A 21,404-nucleotide genomic window follows, 5' to 3' on the forward strand; every position below is an offset into this window, starting at 1 on the left:
TAATAAATCTATTCATATGAGAGCTGAAGAAGTCTGTTCTTGTCTCTGTCAAGGTGGTTTCCAGTTTAAGTGTAGTACTTAAGGAAATATATACTTTCTTCCCGTTACTTCACAGGTTATTGGAGGAGTTGGTTCAAAAGGAGAGAGAATTTCAAGTCCTCTTACATCAAGCTATAGAAGAAAAAGATCAAGAGATCAGAAACCTACGGCTTAGGTCACAGCCAATAGGTAAGTGAGAAGAGGTTTCAAAGAAAAATTTCATACTGGCTACAGATGAAGAGAGTGGCAGCTAAACTTCTTTTTGTTGAACTAGTCTCAGCAAAGATGCTTTATTATGCTGCTCCTGGTAGGATTTGCTTTGAAGTAAGAATGTACGTTGTGAAAACAAATTACTGAATTTGTTAATCACAGTACAAAGAATGGTATGATTTAAATATTTTTGATTGTGGTTATATGGAAGAACACAAGGCTATTATCCTACAGAATAAATACTATTTCTAACGAGGATAATCTAGTATGTTTAGGTATGTGCTCTTTGAATTACAGACTGTTCCAATTGTTACACTGAAAGTTCAAGAGGATTTAATTGGTGAGATGTAAATACAATTTAAAGCTTACTGAGGGGAGCTGAGTTTGATACATATCTGCCCTGAAGAAGGTGGAAGTGCTAATGCAGTTTGATGTTTCGGTGTAATGTGCTTCAAAGAAGTGTTACTTTCCAAAAGCAGATGATCCTTAATCTAAGGCATTGCCTACACACCAATTATATGAGTTACACTGAACATTTTAGTTAAATTGGTGCAACAGCCTCAGTGTAGAAACAGTTACAGTGAAATCGATGTGCCTTGTACTAGTAAAGTAATTTTTCAGAAGAGGACAGAAAACGTATCTGTATCAGTGTTCGCAGTACTTTAGCTGTATCCCTGTCCAAGTAGAGTAATTGGTGTATAACTGTCTATAAACCGCAATTAAGTGCAGACCTTTGGGAATTGACATTTATCTTTATTTATGGGGATACTGGTGTTCTAAGCTTGAAGGGAAAGCTCACTGAAGAAAGTGCTTCAGCAGTCAAAAATGACAAGAAGTTGCTTTGGCAACACAAACCCTTTTCTCAAAAATGCTTGTTCTAGATATTCCTGGATTGTCTGTGTGTCATCGTCATTCCACTGGCACAGGGAGCGAAGACCCTGATCTCATAAACTGGCTGAGGGTTCAAGGAGCTGATGAGGCCACGATAAACAAGGTAGCAATGATTCTGTTCACTCTCTGACACAGTTGCAGTACTGTTTTGTGACTTGATGCAAGAAGATACCAAACCTTTCCAATTATTTTAGCATATTTTGAGAGATGAATTTGTTTTCGAAGGATAGGAAAAAGCCATGAATATGAAGGCCTTCATAAAAATACAGTATTCTTAATAATTCCTGTATCAGATTAGGAATAAAGGAATAAAATGTCCTTGTAAATAGACAGTATCTCTTGGGTTCATAATTTTTCAGTGTCTTTACACGTTGCAGCAGTTCCTGATGTATCCTAGATACAGAATACATTTTCACCCTTTGCTAACTGTTTTAAAATGAAATCTTCCTGAAGTAGATAGGTCTGCTCTGCAGCAAATTATATAATTTTGGAGGTGTTGAGCATCTCGGAATTTCAGCTGACTTAGGAAAACCTGCATGTAGTTGTCACTCCCACAGACCAGATCAAAGGTTCCTCAAAACTTAACTACATCAAATGTACATGCCTCTCTTGAAAACGTAGGTCTTAACCATTGTTTTTAATTTCCTCATGGATGAAATGTATTAATTTTGCTCTAATTTGTGTTCACTGAAGTCTGTGAGACTGTGATATCAGTGATAACAATAGAAATGCCAGTTGGCAAAAGTTTTGAGTAGCTCTAAAAGCATTACACCTTTCAAGTTGTGCCTAGTATGCCAATTAAGTAGTTTCACTGTATTTCTAGAAACGATGTGGGTTCATCTGTTACATGTACCACCTTTTGGCCCAATTTTAGGTTTCTTCTGAACTTAGACTTTTATTTTTAAGGGCAGACAGTATATGAAACTTAGAAAGTCAGATTATATTTCTAATAAAATGTTCGTGTAAACTTTTTTTTTTAGTTCTTGGCTGAAGACTATACATTAATGGATGTTCTCTGCTATGTTACACGAGATGATCTGAAATGTTTGAGACTGAGGTAATGCTGCTGAGCAGTACTTGTGTTTTGTTACAAGAGAAAATAACTGATACTGAGCCTCTATTTATTAGATTGTGCAGTGTCAATTTAAAATAAGTAACGCTTTCCAGTATGTCTTCGTATACTGATGCAGTCCTCATAAACACCTGATACTGTTTAAATTTTAAAATGAGCTTTTCTAGTAAAGGAAAGCAGACGGAAAATTTTAAAGTAAAGCTTTTACCTTACACCTGGAGACACTGGATTATCCCATTAAAGCCTTGCTTTTATTTTAAAAGGCAGAGATAGAAAAACTTTCTGTAGTTTATTGTCATCATCAAACTTCAGAAATACTACCCATGGACTGCACCTAACACTAGATTTTACCTAATCATGCCAGGTGTGTGGGTCACTGCAGAACCAAGTTTAGGTAGAAACAATAGAAGTTATCAAACACTGTGTGTGCCCAGTCAGTATAAAAATAAGTAACTAAATGTAAATTAAAAAAAAAAAAAAAAACCCAAACAAACAAATGGCAGGTGGTAAGATCGTTTCATAACTGATGCTTTCATAATGTTGGAAGTCTGCTGTGGGTTATTGTCCCGGTTTGAGGTAAAACAGAACCAATTTCGTTCAGTAACTTCGCTTCTTAGCTGGGCCTCTTCTAACTACTGAAATTAACTGCCTATTGTGCAGACAGTGTTCACTCTCTCAGAGTGAAAAGACCAATGGTCTTTTGGACCAGAAGTCTGAATTCCAGAAAGCAGGCATCTGAAAAGTAGAAAGATTGCCTTTTACTGTAATCAGAAAAGGACTCTGTTCCCTATTTGTGTATCGTGTGTTGAATTTCACCTTTGATCAGCCTTCCCACTGAGTTTCATTGGTCAAAACCAGAGCAAGAAAATCAGAAGGCACCTAAATTAGAATGCTTTCAAGCCAGAGCATCTTGTACCTGAGCATCTTTATACTTTTTCTTTACAGAGGAGGAATGCTATGCACACTCTGGAAGGCCATCACTGACTTTAGGGAGAAACACGCCTGACACTGAAATTCTTCGTCGCTTCTCTGCAGAGAGGAAAAGTTTTCCTTTCAGCACAGAGCAGGTGTGCTGTCAGAAGGACTGTTGCACTTTAATCCAGTATTTGTTTACCAATGTTAAAAACACTGCAGCTTCCTGACTGCTTTTACTCCTATAATCCATAAGGAATCTGTAAACAACCTGCAACGTTATTTTACTTTAAACATTTTTACATGCAAGTTTTTCAAAAATTAAAAAAAAAAAAAAACACCAAAAACATTATAAACTCATGAAATATTGTAGTTAAAGTAACCAGATGTTAATTTCATGAAAAACTGATGTAAGATTACATGTGACTGTACATCACTGGAACAAAACCAAAATGTGACAACAACTTCTCAAGTTTCTTTTTCTTTGTAATGTATCTCAATAACCTGTAGTAGAACTTCATAATTTCAATCATAATTAGATATTTTTCTTTTAGTGTGCAAGACCGAAAGGTAATTGTTTTTACCTACTGCCCTACACAGTTTAATATTGTTTATTTTTGGTAATTTAAGTTCTATGGTGCATTTGTTTTAGAGTTGTTTATGTACTACTGAACTGTACCAGTTGCATACACCTGAACCACAGTAATGTTAGCTTGTTCTAAAGCTATCTCTGACATACACCATTGAAAATAAAAAGAACCTAAGACTTACTTTTTCCTATATTTTTGGACTTTTAAAATAATAAAGGTGTAGAACTGGAAAATATTGGAATAAAAAAAGAGGAAAAAAAAATCATACTGAGTATCCAGGAAACCTTTCTGACACATGTTAAAGTTACTGTGACTTGAGTTTGATAATCATAGCATCGAATATTTTCTTGGGTTTCCTGTTCAGTCTAATTCCTGTACTGACAATATAGGGGCAAACAAAATTCTTCTCTGGGTGCTGTACTTGAGAAATGAATGTCCTGCCTCCATGCACTGAATAGTCATTGTGGCCTGTTGTTTTCTTCTGCTTTTATTTATGCAGTACGTCTTTTCTCAAATATAATGAAAAAGGATGGTGGATATTCCCTGTCCATTTACTCTCATTGTCACTCAAGCATTCTAGCACTGGGTCCCATCAGAATTTTATGGGGCAGCTGCAGAAAATTCCATTGTGAGTAAGACTTGCCTGGACAGAAGCTGCTTCTTTCTTCATAAACTTTGGTAATCAGTGAACAGCTTATGCCTGTATTTTTCAGGTCTAGCAAGTATTTTCAAAGAAAATTAAATATTTTTTTCTAAACACAAACATGTTGTCCTAACATGTATATAGTAATTTTTGCTGACTAAAACCCAACAATTATGTATTAAAAAAAAAAAAAAAGGCTAAACAAAGAACCGTACATTAAAAAATTTTAGTCAGACCTTTTTACTCTGAAGATCGTTCGACTGATGTTTGGGCACAGATTCAACTCATTCCAAAAATGTAACTACATTTCAGGAGAAACAATAGCTACTTTTAAAAAATTTCAACTGTTACTACAGCAGAAAACAGTACAATTTCAAGGTAGTTTTAAGCACTGGAAAGACCAGTGGTGGAGGCTGACTTGCAAAACCCAAAGCAACTACCTGTGGAAAAGCTGACCCTAAGACAGTAGACTCCCCTAATTTGATTTTTGTGTGATGATCCTGTACCAGTCCATGACTACAGTTTGAAAACCTTTGATTTCGTGCAGCATGAATAGACCAGAATGTAATTGCATTGTGTTATTTGTGTGTTGATACTTTGAAAGCATGCAGCCTGTTCTCTATTATCTATGACTCAGGGTGCTCAGTAATGCCAGCTATGCGTAAGAGAAGGGAGTGTGATCGAGGAATCATTTTAATGTCTCCACAAGACCCAGCCTGGCACCAGCTGGGAATTAATTCCTATAGTTGACTTCTGGCCTCACCAGCTTCTGCACAGCTGCTCAGCAATCAGTTTTGTATTCTCCACTGTAAGACTATGTCAAGTCTGATGCATGCCCAGGATGGGCCATGTACACTTATGCTACTTCAGAGATCATGAACTTGACTGAATGTTGTTCCTTGAACAGCACAGTTTATCTATGTACTAGATCTCTGCACAAAAGTTTACGTAATATCCCCACTTCAGACTACTTCATATAGATTGTGGCTGACATATTACTTTTTATAACCTTGGACAGAATGTGGAGAAATGTTTTGGGACAGGGTGTATCAGACAGGTCAGCCTGGGATTCCTCATCCTGGCTCCCTGAAGATGCTGGTGGATGCCTATGTGGACCACAAGTGAGGGATCTGAAATTATGTTGTAAGGACATGTTAAGTTTTAGTGTAGGATTTTGCTGAGGGCAACCTTTTGACTACAGGACATACCACTCCCTTTAAGCTTGGATATAGCCTCTTGCTCCTTGACCACTGTGCTGTTGTAATCTAGGGCTTGGGTTGACTGAGAGACACCTTTCCACCTCCATTAAGAGAGCCAGAAGTGAAAAGTTGACTGAGGCAATGCTGGTTTTGGAGTCTCTTGCACCTTTCAGCAAAGGTTTGTGCATCGCAAACGCTCTCCTGCCCACAAGCCCCAGGGCATGTTTATCACCCAAGCCCCAGCTCCTTCTGTTTTAGAGCACAGATGGCTCCTAGCGCAAGAAAACATTCATTCTCCCTTTCTCTGGAAGAAGACCTCATGCCCTGAACTTAACTGTTTGCAAAAGGGGGATGTTCTGCCCAGTGGCAGAAGTTTGCCCAGTGCCAGGGAGCTGCACCTCTCCATCTGCTTGTCTGTGTGCGTGTCGCAGCTGCGTATCACGAGTTCCCTGATTCAGTCACCTTGTTTCAGCCGTAGGCAGGTGCAAAATGAAATGATGTTTTAATCCAGGCGCTTATAAAAGAAACAGTTATGGAAAGCAGCTTAGGGTCAGTTTAGGTGAACTCACAGGAAAGGTAACAAGACCATGACCTTTACAGAAAGGACTGATACGTTGACAGCTCTTCACAGAGCCATTTTTTTGGAAGCAAGGCGTTGGAGGCAGCTTAGGCTATGTACCCATCTGTTTAAAAGCGTGTGCCGTAATAACGAGGCTGCAGCGGTACAGTTGTTTCCCAAACGATGCGGCACACCGCCCGGGCTTGCGAGGTGGCCACCGCGCCTCCCACCTACTGTCGAGACACCGGGGGGGGAGTTGGTAATCAACGCCAAAAACCTCTTCTTTCTCTCCGCGCCGGTACCTAATCAGCTGTGCCAATGCGGCGGGAGCCCCTCTGAGGAAAAAAAAAAAAAAAACAACCAATCAAACCAAACCAACCAACCAAACAAACAAAAAAACCCAAACCAAAACAAAAACCACCTGGGGAAACGCGGGCATACGGACGAGAGGAGGGCTGCCGAGGGGGCAGGCTGGTCGCCGCCCGCCCCCGCTGAGGGCGGCGGGGTCTGGTGCCCGTGAGGGGCGGCCCTTACCCGCCCGCGGGGGCCGGGCCCGCCCTCACCTGCTGCCGGGCACATCCCGCCGCCGCTGCTGGCGGGGGAGGGGGGGGACGTGGCGCTCTCACCTGCCCGGGGCCGCGGATCCGCGGGGCGGAGCAGCCGCGCTGGGCGAGAAGGAGACATGGCGGAGGCCGCGGGCAGGAGCGGCGGGTGCCGGCGCCCCACAGGTGAGGCGCCGCCGGGCGGTTGTTGGGGAGTTGGAGGGTGGGAAGCGGCGCGGCCGGGCGGCTGCGGTCGCCCCTGCGCACCCGGCTGGCTGCGGGCGGGCCGTGAGGAGGGGGAGCGCGGGCCCGGCGGCGGCGGCCTCCTCTCGCAACAGGTGCGGGGCCGCCCCGCGGCTGCCCGCGCCCGCCGTGCGCCGGGCCGTGAGGGGGGGCTGTCCTCCCTTCTCCCGGGTGTCACCCACCGCTAACCGCCGCCTGCAGACCCGGCCGGGGGGGCGGCCCCACGCCGGGGCACTGCGGCCCGCCCGGGCGGCGGGCAGAGCTGGTGCCGGTGGGGGCGAGGCGTCCGGCCCGTGCCCCACTGCAACGGTGAATCCCCCCCCTTTTTCTCCCCGGCCCCGGCGGGTGCGCGCCGTCGTGCCCGGGGCAGCGTTTGTTGTTCTGAAACACTTCGGTTTTTAGGGCTCGGTGCGGTGCGGGGCGCCTTCACCGTGACGGGGCTGCTGCGGGGGAGGCCCGGCCCGGCCGGCGGGCTGCGGCGCGGCAGTCCGGGGCGGTGGGTGTCGAACGGGAGTTGAGGCAAAGGCGAATTGCCGCAGTCGGGGTGAACAGCCGCCACATCCAGCTAACGGGAACGGGGGCGAGGTACGCCCCGGCGGGGGAGGAGGGGTGTCTCGGTGGGGTTAAGGTACCTGGGAGCTGCGGCTCCCCGAGCGCGGCCCGTCTGCAGGAGAGCGGGGCTTTGGCTGTGTCTTCCTGTAGGGAAAGCAGGGATGCGCCTTTACATCCCCTCTAAGGAGGGATGTATGCAGCGAGAGCGCTTTAAAACGCTTTTAGTTCGCCCGAAGGGCGAGGAGGGTGCAGGGATGAGATTTTTTGGCTTACGCAAGCGGATCGACCGCTGTACCGCTGTTGTCGGCGCAGATGCTGTTTGCTTTTGCAGGCAGTGGAGGGGTTGCCTTTTTGGCACGTTTTCACCGGGAGTGCTGCTTGCTGGACTGTGAAGCCTGACTCCAGCTTTTAGTCCTTTCCTTTTTTTCCTTTTCTTTTTTCCCTCCTTCCACAGTATAATGCCGCTCACCCTTTGCCAGTCCCTTCACTTCTCAAACATACGTCCAAGTTTATCTCTGAATCACAGAGTGAGGGTTTTTTTTTGTCAAAACAGCATATGAGTAGGCCATATGGCTATTGGTTAATTAACTGTGCTTCTACAGTATAATATTTTTAATACATATTTTATATAACATGGGCATGCAGTCACAAGCAACAACTGTGGGCAGACCCATCCAAATGCTGTCTTTCTAGAAGGATACTGCTTTTGCTCAGAAATCCTTTTTACAAATTACTCCCAGCCATAACTCCAAAGTTCACCTTCAGAAAGGATGTGCATCTGTTATCCTGTGTGTTTCAAGGTTTGCAACCACATTCAGTTTTTCCTGTGAAAAGTGAAGTTACTGTTGATGTATTTTCAAAGCCACGTTTAACAAACTCTTTTTACATTCTCTACTGTACATTGTTGATGTGGTTGTTTTGGTGTTTTTTTTTTTTAATTGCATTATCAATCTTTTTTTAATCATTTACCAAAACTGGAGATGAGCTGCCAGGTGATACGTATTTTACATATGTATGGTTTTAAAAGGACTTACCTGCTTAGATTTATTCTGAGTTTGCTTTGCAGTTTCACGTTACTGTGTTGAACTTTTACTCATTAGGACATATTTGTAGAGAGGAGGTGGATCTGCTTGCGTGAATTGTTGAGTATTTTGAGTTTAAATTGCTTTGTGCTGTCAAAGTTCATTCAGAACTTGCTCATGTGTGAAATGTTAAACTTCTGTGAAGCTGTTGTGTGTTGAGGTGCTTTTAGATCTTTGAGTTATTACAGGGGCTGCTTTCCAGGCGTTCACAAACAGGAACACCCTCGTAGCGTGTCAGGGAACTCTTCCTTTGGTCTGTCTGTGAGCGAGCAGATGTGCGTGCCCAGGGAGGGCTGTGCACGTGGCTTTGGCTGCGCTCTGATCCGCAAATGGAATGCCTGTGTCTGGATCCGGCTCTTTGGGAAGGTCAACCTCCCATCCTGGTTTGGTGAAATTACTTATTGGTTGACTTATTGCCCCTGTTTAAAAACCAAAACAAACAAGCTAAATAGCTGTGTGTGTTTGTGGTGTGTTTGGTTTGTTTACCTAGCCACAGGAGGGGGAAAAAAAGACTTTCAGAGCTGATCCTGGGGAAAGCTGTAACAGCACCATGAGGACTTTGCAGAGAGATGTTACAAATGGATCCCTTTATTGTTGGGCAGATGTTCTGCTGCACTTAACTGTCTTTCTTCAGGTGAATGGCTTAATTACCAGGATGAGGGGTTTTTTACTCTCCCATTCATAAATGCATAGATGGTAAAATGAGTACAGTGCTAAGGGGGTACACTAACCTTTATCAGTTAGAAATTTTTTAATCATAGCTACTTGAGCATCTTGTAGAGCTAACAAGCTTTTCCACAATTCCTAAGAAGAGAGGGGCCCTCTTGTGGGGAATACCAAACAGGAAAATCTTCTAAGGCACCTCATCGTATGGCTGTCCACCTGTGAACACAGTTGGGCCTCTTCTGTGAGACTTTCCTATGTGTGCTCTGGGCTGCCTTGGCCCAGGTAACAATTTGCTTGGGCCTGGGAGACCAGAGCGAGCAATATGCTTGGTTTGTTGCAAAAAAAAAAAAAAAAAAAAAAAAAGTGTAATGATTTTGCATACTCTTCTAGTTAGTGTTCTCTTCTAAGCTAGATTAATATTATTCTGTTCTTTTTTGGAGCAAAGTAAGTCTGCACTTTAATGATGTCAGTGTCAGGTACCTTGTTAAAGCCAAATGCTGAGGTGTTCTCTCTGTAACAGCTGTTGAGACTTTTCATAGACTCATAGAATAGTTTAGGTTGGAAGGGACCTTAAAGATCATCTAGTTCCAAATCCCCCCCTGCCATGGGCAGGGACACCTCCCACTATAGACCAGGTTGCTCAAAGTCCCATCCAACCTGGTCTTGAAAACTTCCAAGGATCGCTTGTTTATGTCCTGGTATTTTCACCATCTGAGAATAAATCAAGTTTTAGCTTATTGTGTGGGGTTTTCTTGTTATTTGTTTTGGGGTGGGTTTTTTGTGTTTGTTTTGGGTTTTTTTCAACAAATAGATAAATTATAGGGGAAAACAGAAAGGTACAGAATGCATAGAGTAGGTGGGAGGCTAGAGAAGATGGAGAAGATTTATTTATGCGGTATTTTGACACATGGGTGTTATCTCTGCCCGGCACAGAGGGTTCCCGCTCCCTCCCAGGGCAGCTGCTGGCCCCAGCGGGCACAGGCTGACTGTGTTCCTGTGTTGGCGTGGGAACGACCTGCTGCTGGGCGGAGGGGATGGGGGACACGGCCTAGCTCCCCGCTCTGCGGATGCTTTATGGCCCGAGAGCCATCCACGCCTTGGCAAGTGTGCTTTGCTCCATCTTGTAACACACCATGGTTATGAGAGAGCAAGGTGTCATAAAGGTAACAGCAATTTGAAGGAAAAATATTATATTGCTGTGACAGTATATGCTTACAAACACTGAAAGTGTTGAAGACGATGTTGGAGAGTACTCTGACTTCTATCCATAATTATTTAAACGTTAGCCATATTGTGAATATTTCCTATCTTTTAATACATAAATCCAGTTGAAGATCTGTGATTCTTTTATTGCCGTCGCTCTCTGATTAAAACCTATTCAAGTGTTTACATTCTGTACCAGATCTTACCATTACTTAATTGGTTCTTCATTAATAATTTCTTGAGTCAGTACTTTAGCTCTGAATGCATAGAGACTCTGATTTATCAGTAGCTTGTAGAATGAAAATGATACAACTAAATTAAATTTAACAGTGTGGGTTGAGAGAGTTAAAATCCTTATAGAAGCCTTCCCTCAGCTTTAGAAAGCTGCTGAAATACTGTCTGTTGGTGTCTTTCATTGGTCGAGTGTTGTTTGTGCAAGGACTACACGCTGTGGAAAAGTTTGAACAAGCCTTTTTATATGCATATTGTGTAACGTGAGTCAGTCTGTCTTTCTCCACCCACCTACTCCGGGCACTGCTAGTGTAAAAAAGGGGTGGGGAGGGAGGAGAGAAAAAAAACCACCACCAACAACACAAAACTAACAAAAAAATACCCTCACAAAAAATAAAATAACCCAAACAAACAAAAAACCCCGAACCAAACACTGCCACCAAAAACCTCTGGAGTTCATGGAAAAATCAGGCCTCTTAAATGGTGCTGGAGCACTTGGCTTATGTGCTACTTCCCCTACAGGAGGAGTGCTTCTACAAATTTAGCTAAAATAGTATGCATTGTCATTTTACTTGGGCTTCATTTTGAAAATGGGTGTTCTTTTGTATGCGCTATTTCAAACTGTAAACACTGTAAATTTACAGTAATCTGAGATGGCTAGTGTTTATTTGTATGATGGCTGGTTTATTACTGTCACAGATAAACAAGTTTAATACTTTAGAGCTGAAAATTATTTGTTGTATTAAATGTAATTAAGTATGATCAGTGCAATAATTGCCTCAATTATGTAAATACTATAATCTTGCAACAACATATTTTCTTTTCCATTTGAAAAAATGTGTGTTAGTCTTAGACCCACAATACAAGCCACAGTGTGCTGCTCATGCTGTTGTGGCAACTCTCTTTGCACACCCACCTTTCCTCCAGGAAGGAGGTCCTCTGTATGTGACTTCTGCTTAACAAATGCAGTCGCCTGCTAGGAACTGTGGCAGAAAAGGCTACATGCACGCTGTATATGTTTAAGGAGAAAAAGACTATGAGAAGCTGGTGCGTTTGTTAAGCCATTTCAGATTTAATTCTGCAGTTGTTCCTGAGTATTGATTCTGGAGTCATGCCATATTTGCTTTCATGAAAATCAATCTTTGTTTTCATTAAAATAAATAGAAGATATATTTATACGCTTTGTGACTTTGGAGACAAATCTTGAAAATATGTATCCTAAGAAATCTCTCGAAGTTCAAGGAAAATGACCCAAAGTTGTCTGTTAAGGTGACGTATGGGGGATAAACTGCCTTGCTATTCAAATGAATAGAATTAGCAACTCTGACTCCTGTTGATTTTGAGATTCTTCCGAGATGGAAGTGATGGAATGATTTATGCTCCAGACTGATAGTCACTGTAAGACTAGATTATGGAGGGGAGAAATAAAGTACTGATGTTTCCAAATATTTCTCATGTCTGTGTCTGATGCTCTAATGTGTTCTCCCTTAAAATTAATGGAATCCAAAAGTCCAGACTTCTTGGTCACCTTCTAAGAAACGTGTTGGGAAGTAAGATGTCAGGATAGCGCTGGTAATTAACACAGCGTGAAGTCGTTCACAGAATTCCATCCATCAGATACTGCCAGTAATACAACACTGGATAAAATTTTAATTTGGTCTTGGCATATTGCCTTTTCTTTCAAGTATGTTCACAAGTCCATGAAAAAGCTTAATGCGCTTTCTTTGAAGTATGTTCAAATTTCTACCAAAAAGATTAGTAAGTACATAAGTGCTCTTAGTTTTGAGTGCTTTACAAGCGCTTGGTTCTCTTGACATGTAATACAAACTAGGTATTTAAAAAATAAGCTCTTTTTACAGACAGAAGCAGTGGCAACACTGCCCAGGCTGTCAGTTAGTACAGTAATTAGCATTGAGGACTTCTGTCTTCTACAGAAATCCTATTTCCTACTGCCCTGTGAAGTCCACACTCCTCACTGCCTTTACTTATTCAACTGAGCGTTGGCTGAAGTTACGTGGTATGTTCTACTATAGGGTGTCATCCAATATCATTCTGTTGTATATATATAAAAAGTGTTGGCTAAGAATGATCTCATGTTTTTATTCATCACGGTATGCATTGTGCAATTTTTATAATTAGTCATACTGTGCAAATCCATTTAAAAATGTAACAAGACTTGTTAATTTACATGTTGTATTTGATTGTTTTATTAGTATGTATGCGTTCAGAGTGTTTGTGGATGATGAGACTCTTGCCTCCATGTTCACGTGTCTTTTGCTTTGATGAGTGAGTTTGAGTCAGAACAGGGCAGGGCTCCCAGCCTTCTCCTCAATTTTCCTATGCATGGGCATGCGTGCAGGTTCAGTTTTAATTGACAGAAGGGAAAATGGTTAACGCTTACCTTCTGTCTAGTCACTTCTGTGGAGCTCTTAACATCCCTTGGTCCAGTGTGTGGCACTGTGCATGTCAGAGAGACAGTTGAAACTGGGAAGAGGTCACCTCCAGGAGAAACCGCCTGTGCCTGGGCACGTGTGCGGAGGCACGTTTCCTGGTGGAGCTGTCTCCTGCTCCAGGGTCTTGTAGGCAGCACGGCTGCTGGCATAGCTGCCTGCCTGTGATTCACCAGAACTGTGGTGGGTAGGGACGAGGTGGGGACTGGAGAAGCAAGTCTCCCACGTCATGTGAGAGGATTGCCATGGCTGCTCTTAGCACCTACAATTCTGTGGCTGAAGAATACGTTGTCTCACTGTTTTGATCAACATAGTATCTAGAACGTGCACAGTCTTTGCAGCACATATGATGGGACCATAAAAAAATGGGTAAGCTAAAGGAGTCAAAGCAGTCAGGATAATTGATAGGAAAATAAACACTTGGTGTCTGCTTTTCATTTCCAGAACTAGCTTTTTTAAAATTCATTATCTCTTGGGCAGATACGGATAATAATTCTGAATTCAATGTATTGGAAAGGGAGATACTGAGATACAAAACCAGAATAAAGATATTTGTTCAAACTCCAGGAGAGAAAGGTGAAAAGAGCTGAACCTGCCTTTCTAAGTTTGCTTTCTGAAGAAACTTAATAATCCACTGCTGCTCCTCTCTGTTTTCCCAGCACATATTTAAGTGTATGTTTGTTTAGAAAGGCTGAACAGTTCTGCTCTTTCTTGAGTCGAAGCACCTAATTGAATGGACGAATGAAGAATAACTTCATGAAACTACTATGGGTTTATGGTCTTGACTTTTAGAAGTGAGTCGACTCATTGCTTATTTAAAGCTATTCAGAGTGCATCTATACTCTTGACAGCAGGATTCTCATTAGTCAGAAAGATGAAGGTTTTCCTTCTTATTCTCTAGCATTTTATATTCAATCGTACTGATTAAGGCAAGGGGCCTTTTGGCCTTCCAAGAAGCTGGAAAGAAGAAATCAATGATTATATCAGATGTTTATACACTAAACACTGAAGTTGTTTAACAAAAATAATGTACTGCTGTAAAAATCATATGCCAGTCCTTTATTATCATGCATATAAAAGTGGGGCCTTAGAGATATCTTCGAAGAGAGACTTAGAAACCTCTGTAAAGATGAGGTTATTCTCAGTCCTTTTTTGACAATAAGTGGTAGAAGAAAGAGAGAATACAAGAGCAGCAGTGGAAAAAAATTAGGTGTGCATGATGTTTTGGACAGTGGTTGGCTTAATGGAAGGATGCATTTTTTCTGATATAGTGGCTATTTTTTCTACTTCCAACTTAAATTTCTTCCTTTTTTTTTTTTTTTTTTTTTTAAACCACGGGGGGAGGGGGAGAATCCTGTTTGTCTTTTTAAGGCTAGTTTGCTCTGTCCTAGATTTACATGTTGTTGAAAAGGTTTCCAGTCCTTTGATGCTGAGTAAATAGCTGTTTTCTCACATGAGGGGGGGAAAAAAAAGAAGTCTCTTCTTTCTTGGTTCTTTTGGCCTGATTAAAACGTAGTGAAGCAGAAAGTAAATGTGAAGAGATGAGTCTCTTGAAAGAAACTGGGGAGATACTGAGTTTGGAGTTTAGTTAGTGTCCGTATATTCCAACAGTGTCCTACGAGGAGCAGGGACTTGGACTTGATGATCCTTATGGGTCCCTTCCAACTCGAGATGTTCTATGATCTAGCGCTGTCTATATTATGTATTTTTAAATGAGTTGTCAAAAAAGCTTTTGACAAAGGTGATTAATGTTGAAAATGTCCATAAAAAACATGATTATGTGTTTTGATGGGTAGGTACATTGAAGTTTTTTGGTGTACTGTTTTTTCAGAACAGGATGGAAGCTTTTAACTGTGCCTTGATTTTCCTGATCCTTCTTCCCAAGAAAGGAATGTTTGGAACCCAGTTGCCAGTGGAATCTTGTTGTTTCATGATGGGACAACGTCTATAAACACAAAATGCCATATCCTTTCTTGATGCTACTATGTAAGATAAATACCTACCTTGTCCAGAATCTCTCAGTACTAAGATCAGAAATAACAATGAAATATCGGCAATCTGGAAAGGAACATATGTTAAAATAATATATTGACTTAATCTAATTCTTGATATAAAATGCACTTAAGTTGAGGGGAAGCTTTCATTTTATGTTAAAAGGCCTTGAATCAGCATCCAAGAGCAGAAATAGAACAGTATTTATTCTCTTGTACAAATACTGTGACCCAGACCTGTCTCAAGTTTGCTGGGTTTTTTTTGGGTAGGTTTTTTTTTGCACCCTACAAAAAAATGATTTTCAGCTGTTAGCAGTTTTGGATAAAACTGAAGAACAGGATAAGAAAAGGATTATGGATAATGCTTTAAAAGCACTAAAGCACATGTGTGACTCTGTTCAGCTTGCGGTTTTCACAGTCCAAAATTTTCTTCTCTTTATTGTTTCAATAGTTGAGTAGTTGCTGAGTAGCTCTTGTAACAGTAAGGTCATACAAAGTATTTTAAAAGAGAAATTTTAGAAGTGTTCTTCCAGCAGAAGAATTCTTCTGAAGGTTTTAGTCCATCTTATAACCTCTAGCCTCATTTTCTCCAGTTATAACTTACCTCAGGCTTTGGAGAGCTTAAATATCTGAAAGAAGAGCAGTGGTGAGCAGGTTGCCCTGGGTTCTGAAACTGGCTTGATGTGTCGTGGCTTGAACTTTTCTTTAATCCCTCTGGCTGGCAGTGGGGAAGAAGAGGAGGTTGAAGGCTGGAGATTAACTAGTCGTCTCTTCAATAGGTGGTCATATCTGGGTTTCACAATAATGGCTGACAGTAGATTTTTGTGTGTGTTGAGACTGAGAGCTTATTAGACCTGGAAGTGTTGAGGGATTGGGTTTTTTTTCTGCTTTTTGGTGTTGTTTGGGGTGGGGGAAAGGTTCCCCCATCAGACCCTGACTTCTTGGTTGCTTGCTCTTTGGGTTTGGTGTTGTTTTAAAACAGTATTTTAACTGCTCTTATGCTAAGAAAATAGCAGGAGAAAGACATGAAATTCCTATAAAATGTAGTGTGATGGACAAAGAATGGGTGTCTTGCGGAGTGGGAAGAAAAATCTGTATATTATGATTCAGCAATGTCTTACTAGTGCTTCTGTTTGCAGGGCTTTTCACAGGCAATTTGTCTATAAATTTCTTTTGCCCCTTTTGCAATAGTATACAATCCTGCATCCATAGAATCATAGAATTGTCTAGGTTGGAAGAGACCCTTGGGATCATCGAGTCCGACCATCTACCCTACTCTACAAAGTTCTCCCCTACACCATATCCCCCAACACCACATCTAAATGTCTCTTAAACACATCCAGGAATGGTGACTCAACCACCTCCCTGGGCAGTCTGTTCCAATGCCCGACCACTCTTTCTGTGAAAAATTCTTTTCTAATATTCAGTCTAAATCTACCCTGTTGGAGCTTGAAGCCATTCCTTCTTGTTCTGTCATTAATTACCTGTGAGAAGAGACCAGCACCAACCTCTCTACAGTGTCCTTTCAAATAGTTGTAGAGAGTGATGAGGTCTCCTCTCAGTCTTCTCCTCCTCAAACTAAACAGTCCCAGCTCCTTCAATCGCTCTTCATATGATTTGTTTGCTAGGCCCTTCACCAGTTTTGTTGCCCTCCTCTGCACTCGCTCCAGCACCTCGATATCTCTCTTGTATTGAGGTGCCCAAAACTGGACGCAGTACTCGAGATGTGGCCTCACCAGTGCTGAGTACAGGGGCACAATCACCTCCCTACTTCTGCTGGCCACGCTATTTCTAATACAAGCCAGGATGCCGTTGGCTTTCTTGGCCACCTGGGCACACTGCTGGCTCATATTCAGCCGCTTGTCAATTAGAACCCCCAGGTCTCTTTCTGCCAGGCAGCTTTCCAGCCCCGCTTCCCCAAGCCTGGAGCGCTGCATGGGGTTTTTGTGGCCCAAGTGCAGAACCTGGCACTTGCCCTTGTTGAAACTCATGCCATTGATGTTGGCCCAATGGTCCAATCTATTCAAGTCCCTCTGTAGAGCTTCCCTATCCTCCTGGGAATCAACACTCCTGCTTAACTTGGTGTCATCTGTGAACTTGCTGATGATACACCCTATGTCCTTATCGAGATCGTCAATAAAGACCTTAAACAGAAATGACCCCAACACTGAGCCCTGAGGCACACCACTTGTGACCGGCCGCCAGCTGGATTTAAATCCATTGTGCACCACTCTTTGGGACCTTCCAGTCAGCCAGTGCTTGATCCAGCAGATCGTATGCTCATCCAGGCCATGCGGAGCCAGTTTTTCCACAAGAAAAAAGTTGTCTTGATTTTCTGTAATGTAGCCTTACATGCGCAGTGATACAAGATGGCTTCCAGTTAGTGTTTGGTTGGTTGGTTGTTTTTTTAAAAAACATACAGACTCCTAGTTATCACAGCTTGCCAGCTCTTGTGAAAGATACAGTTTGTCTTGTCTTCACAAGGTTTTTCCTTTCTGTTAGTTAGCTAACTTGTGTTGAGTAGTGCCTTTTGTCATCCCTCCCCCTTTTAAAAAGCAGAAAGTTTCACTTCGGTAAGTTCAGACTGGCAGAGTGCTTCACAAGGCAGTGGCTGCAGAACATGAATTTATCATGTGCAAGTCGTTATACTCGGAATCACAGTAACGCGCTTCATGTAATGTTTGGATAGTTCACAGGGACTGAAAAGATCCTGTGAATGAAAGAAGATAGCAAATCTAGAGTTCAGCCATTGAAAATTATCAGATTACCCATTGTAGGCTGCATGTAGATATCGTGGTAACTGGCTTCAACTTGCTTTTCATTTCATAGGTAGAGATATCAAGCCTTAATACCTGTTGTTAAAGCAGAAACATCAATTAGCACATTGTTACAAATATTTACATTTCCCAGATCACAATACGATTATCCTAATACTCTGTATTCAAACTGCTGTTTAAGACAGTTGTGTATCTGATAATGTGTCGTGCAGATAATTATACCTATTGAATCCAGTGGGTGAAAGTGGGTGTGTTTAAGTGTAGTGGTTTAACTGATAATGAGTTTGAAAGTGTTGTAAAAAGGAAAAACCAAAAATTATCCATTGCCCTCAAGACACACTGTTGCCCTTGTTCTGTCTCTTGAGAATCTCACCCCACCAGTGATTGCTCAACGGTGATTGTATTGGTACACAGTGTGACTAATGGTTGGGGGAGGGGGGAAAATCACTAATGGTGGCTGTGTAAGCAAATGGTTATCTTTTTTTGTTTGGTTTTTTTTTTTTTTTTTCCCTTTTTAAAGAGTTTAACAGCCCTGCTACTAAAATTATTCACCACTTTGTTCCCTCAAGGGAATGTTGCTTTCATCCCAGTTTTCATATAGAAGCACCCACAGAGCTGAGACAAGTCTGAAATAAGCAAAGCTTTCCTGCCAGGGATACCTCAGGAATTTATTTTTCTGCCCTAAACCAAGGAATGAATGGAGGGGATTTGTTAGTACAGTCTGGATTTATGCAGCACTGGTACCTCTTTATGCATGTTTAAAAGTGTTATTAGGAAGTTTTCTTGGGTGGTTTTTTTTGTTGTTCTTTTTTTTTTTTTTTTTTTTTTAACAAAACCCCAAGAACCTAAAGTTATGTGATATCTTCTGCTGTAATACTTGTATTTGTAATAGGTTGCAGGTGGCTAGGGTGCCATTTTATCGGGCATTTGGAAACATGTTGGGGATTGGCATAGTTAATCACAAGGGCCTTGAAATAAAACCGTGCTGCATAAGCTGAATGCGCTGTTGATTCTTTTCCTCTGTCAGAATTCACCTCTGCATTAGTAAATCTGCAGAAAGAAATGTACCAATGCTTCAGTTGCCTGTGTCATAGCCCAAATCTATCTTCACCAGCCCCTGAAGCATCAAATTTAGTCATGACTACATTTTGTACTCTGAGCAAGTCACCCTTAGGGGTGCAGGGGATACTCCAAGGACCAAGGAAGGCGTTCACAGTCTTGTAGCTGTTCTCCATGACTCATCAAATAATCGGGAAATGGAGATACTGAGACAGTTATCATACCTGTAAGCTCGAAGAGCCCTTTGGAAGCCCCTCCAGACAGACGTATTCTTCTTTGTTAGATACTTCTTATATGTCTTAAAATGCCTAGTTCAGTAATTAAAGGTAATCCATTGATCAGGAATCCTTTCTTAGTGACTTAAAACAGTGAAAGGGGGTGGAACAATACTCAACTAAGCTGCTGTCTAAGTGTTGCTTTCTGTTACTTTTGTTCTTCTGGCAACAGTCTTGGGCATGTTTGAAAAGTATTCATGGTACTAACTACCATCCTTTATTTGTGGCTATGCAGGTACTGTTATGTAGTATTTGTGGATGGGATTTGAGGCTGTTTCTCTTACAGGACAAAGTAGTAGCCTGTATAAACCCCAGAAGGCAAATTTCTGAGTTAAAGATCAGCTTGTGTTAGAGCTTTTTTTATTTTTTTTCTTACTCTTTTTTTTTTTTGTCCACGCCCTTTAGTACAAAGTGTCTTTAACTGTAGATAAATGTCATTGTGTATAGCTTCCGTGTACGCCCAGAGAGTCCAAGGTGTAGCCAAGCAGCAGGACAGAGCCAGGAGGAAATACCTACTGGAGGTGGGCTGTGGGCTTGGGTCTGAACTGGTGCTCTCCTGCAGAATACTTCTAATTTGAATGGGTGTTTTGTGCCCATGCTGGAGAACAAGGAAGAATGGTCCACCTGAGCCTTCAGGTGGTGCTGTGTTCTTCTCCATCCACCGTGTTACTGGCTGATGAGCCTGAGGTGTGTAAGAACAGAGTTGTCCTGCCAGCTGAGCACCATCCAGGACTCGTGTAAAGAGCATCCTAGGCCACTGTGATACATATCATGTTGACTGTCATAAACTCTGACCTCTCTTCTTCAGTATTGTTAGTCATGTCATTGAGGTGATCATATACATCTGTAAAATCTTGCATTTTCAATATGAGCCACCTGCAGACTTGTCAACTAATGTATGTGCCATCTTGTGGCAGATGATTGTGTTACATCGAGTTTCTCCTTTTTAAAAAAACAAAACAAAACACACAAAACCCCAAACCTGAAGTGGGGAAGATTCTGTCATTTTAACATTTTGAAATGGTAAGCGCACATTGAATTAGAGAGGTGGAAGTGGATGAAGATTACGGTCTCACAGGTAAAACATCCAGCATGTTGCATAGTGGCATTTGGAGCTGTGAAGGATGTAATACGCAGATTGCAAAACTTGAAAGTGCTCTGTTGTAAATGGCTAAAGAAAATCCAGAATGCCAGCATATGAAGGAAATCCAACTAATTAAAACCACCCAGGCTGTTTGCATTTTGTTCATTTTGCAAAGTGAATGTTAATGGTTGGTGCTGTAAAACTAATGGTGCGGTACAGAATATTCCCTCCAAAAGTCCTTTCATTGTCCTATGTTGTCTGTACAAGCTAGAAATAGTGATTTTTGAGTTTTCACACATGGAAAAGAATGTTCCAACACCTGCCTGTAATTGTGGGTGTATGCATTCCTAATGCAAAAGGTATGCACTACATAGGAAGGTGATTAAGTTAAGGGGTGGGGGCACCCAACACATACATATATGGAAGAAGACTCATCCTCGTTGTTTTAGTTTAGATGAGGCTAAAATTTCTAAACATGAATAAACAGAGCAGCTGGCAAAACGCAGGTTGGCGCCTGGAGCCTTCCAGGCTTCTTTTCCCTCAGTGCTCATCTGCTTGTGCAAGCGCAGCTCCATCCTCCCGCCGCCCTGCCAGGAGGAAGGAGCAGCCCCCGCTTGCCGAGGTGCTTCCAGCTCTCCGCACCCGTGCGGGAGACAGCGTTCCTGAGGCCGGCTCGCTGCAGCTGAGGAGACAACGCTTATAGACCCCCTCCTTTGATTAGGATGTGTCCGTGTTGTCAGGGCAACTGTTAACAGCGGCGTATCATATTTTCTCCTCTTGCGTGGCGTGCTGAATATTTCAGCGTGCCGTAGCTGGAAGAGGGTTGCAGGGAAAAAGGTGCTGCAGCGAGGAACCCGGAGCTTTGGGCTGGGATCTGATTGACCAGGTTAAGACGGCAAAGAGCAGCATCCAAACCAATGTGCCTTTAATTTGGGCTTTTCTTGAAGGTGGGGAAAGACTGCAAGCCTTTCACTGCCGACTGGATGTTGGTATTTGTCAGCTGTTTGCATACTGCTTATCCATAGGGGATCTATTACAAGTGCTCAAATGAACAGGCAGTGTCGCAGCTAGCGGCTAAGCAGGGGCTGCAGTTCCTTACTTTTTTTTTTTTAATAAGCAAGAGGCAACAGCAGC

At 42.2% G+C, this 21,404-nt stretch overlaps 1 protein-coding gene across 1 annotated transcript in view; it reads left to right on the forward strand.

Moving 5' to 3' along the window:
* MAP3K5 (mitogen-activated protein kinase kinase kinase 5) overlaps window positions 1-4,253 on the forward strand; it is a gene marked incomplete at its 5' end in the record, with an annotated part of 107,740 nt that extends 103,487 nt beyond the window's left edge. The window contains 4 exons of the mRNA XM_082481387.1: window positions 116-228; window positions 1,131-1,243; window positions 2,121-2,197; window positions 3,158-4,253. Of these exons, the coding sequence (XP_082337513.1) occupies window positions 116-228; window positions 1,131-1,243; window positions 2,121-2,197; window positions 3,158-3,218 (364 nt within the window). The 3' untranslated portion in view covers window positions 3,219-4,253. The remainder of the gene's footprint in view (window positions 1-115; window positions 229-1,130; window positions 1,244-2,120; window positions 2,198-3,157) is intronic.
* Window positions 4,254-21,404: the final 17,151 nt, after the last annotated feature.

This window comes from Vanellus vanellus (genome assembly GCF_965231255.1).
Source record: "Vanellus vanellus genome assembly, chromosome: 3".
In the NCBI taxonomy this organism is placed as follows: domain Eukaryota; kingdom Metazoa; phylum Chordata; class Aves; order Charadriiformes; family Charadriidae; genus Vanellus; species Vanellus vanellus.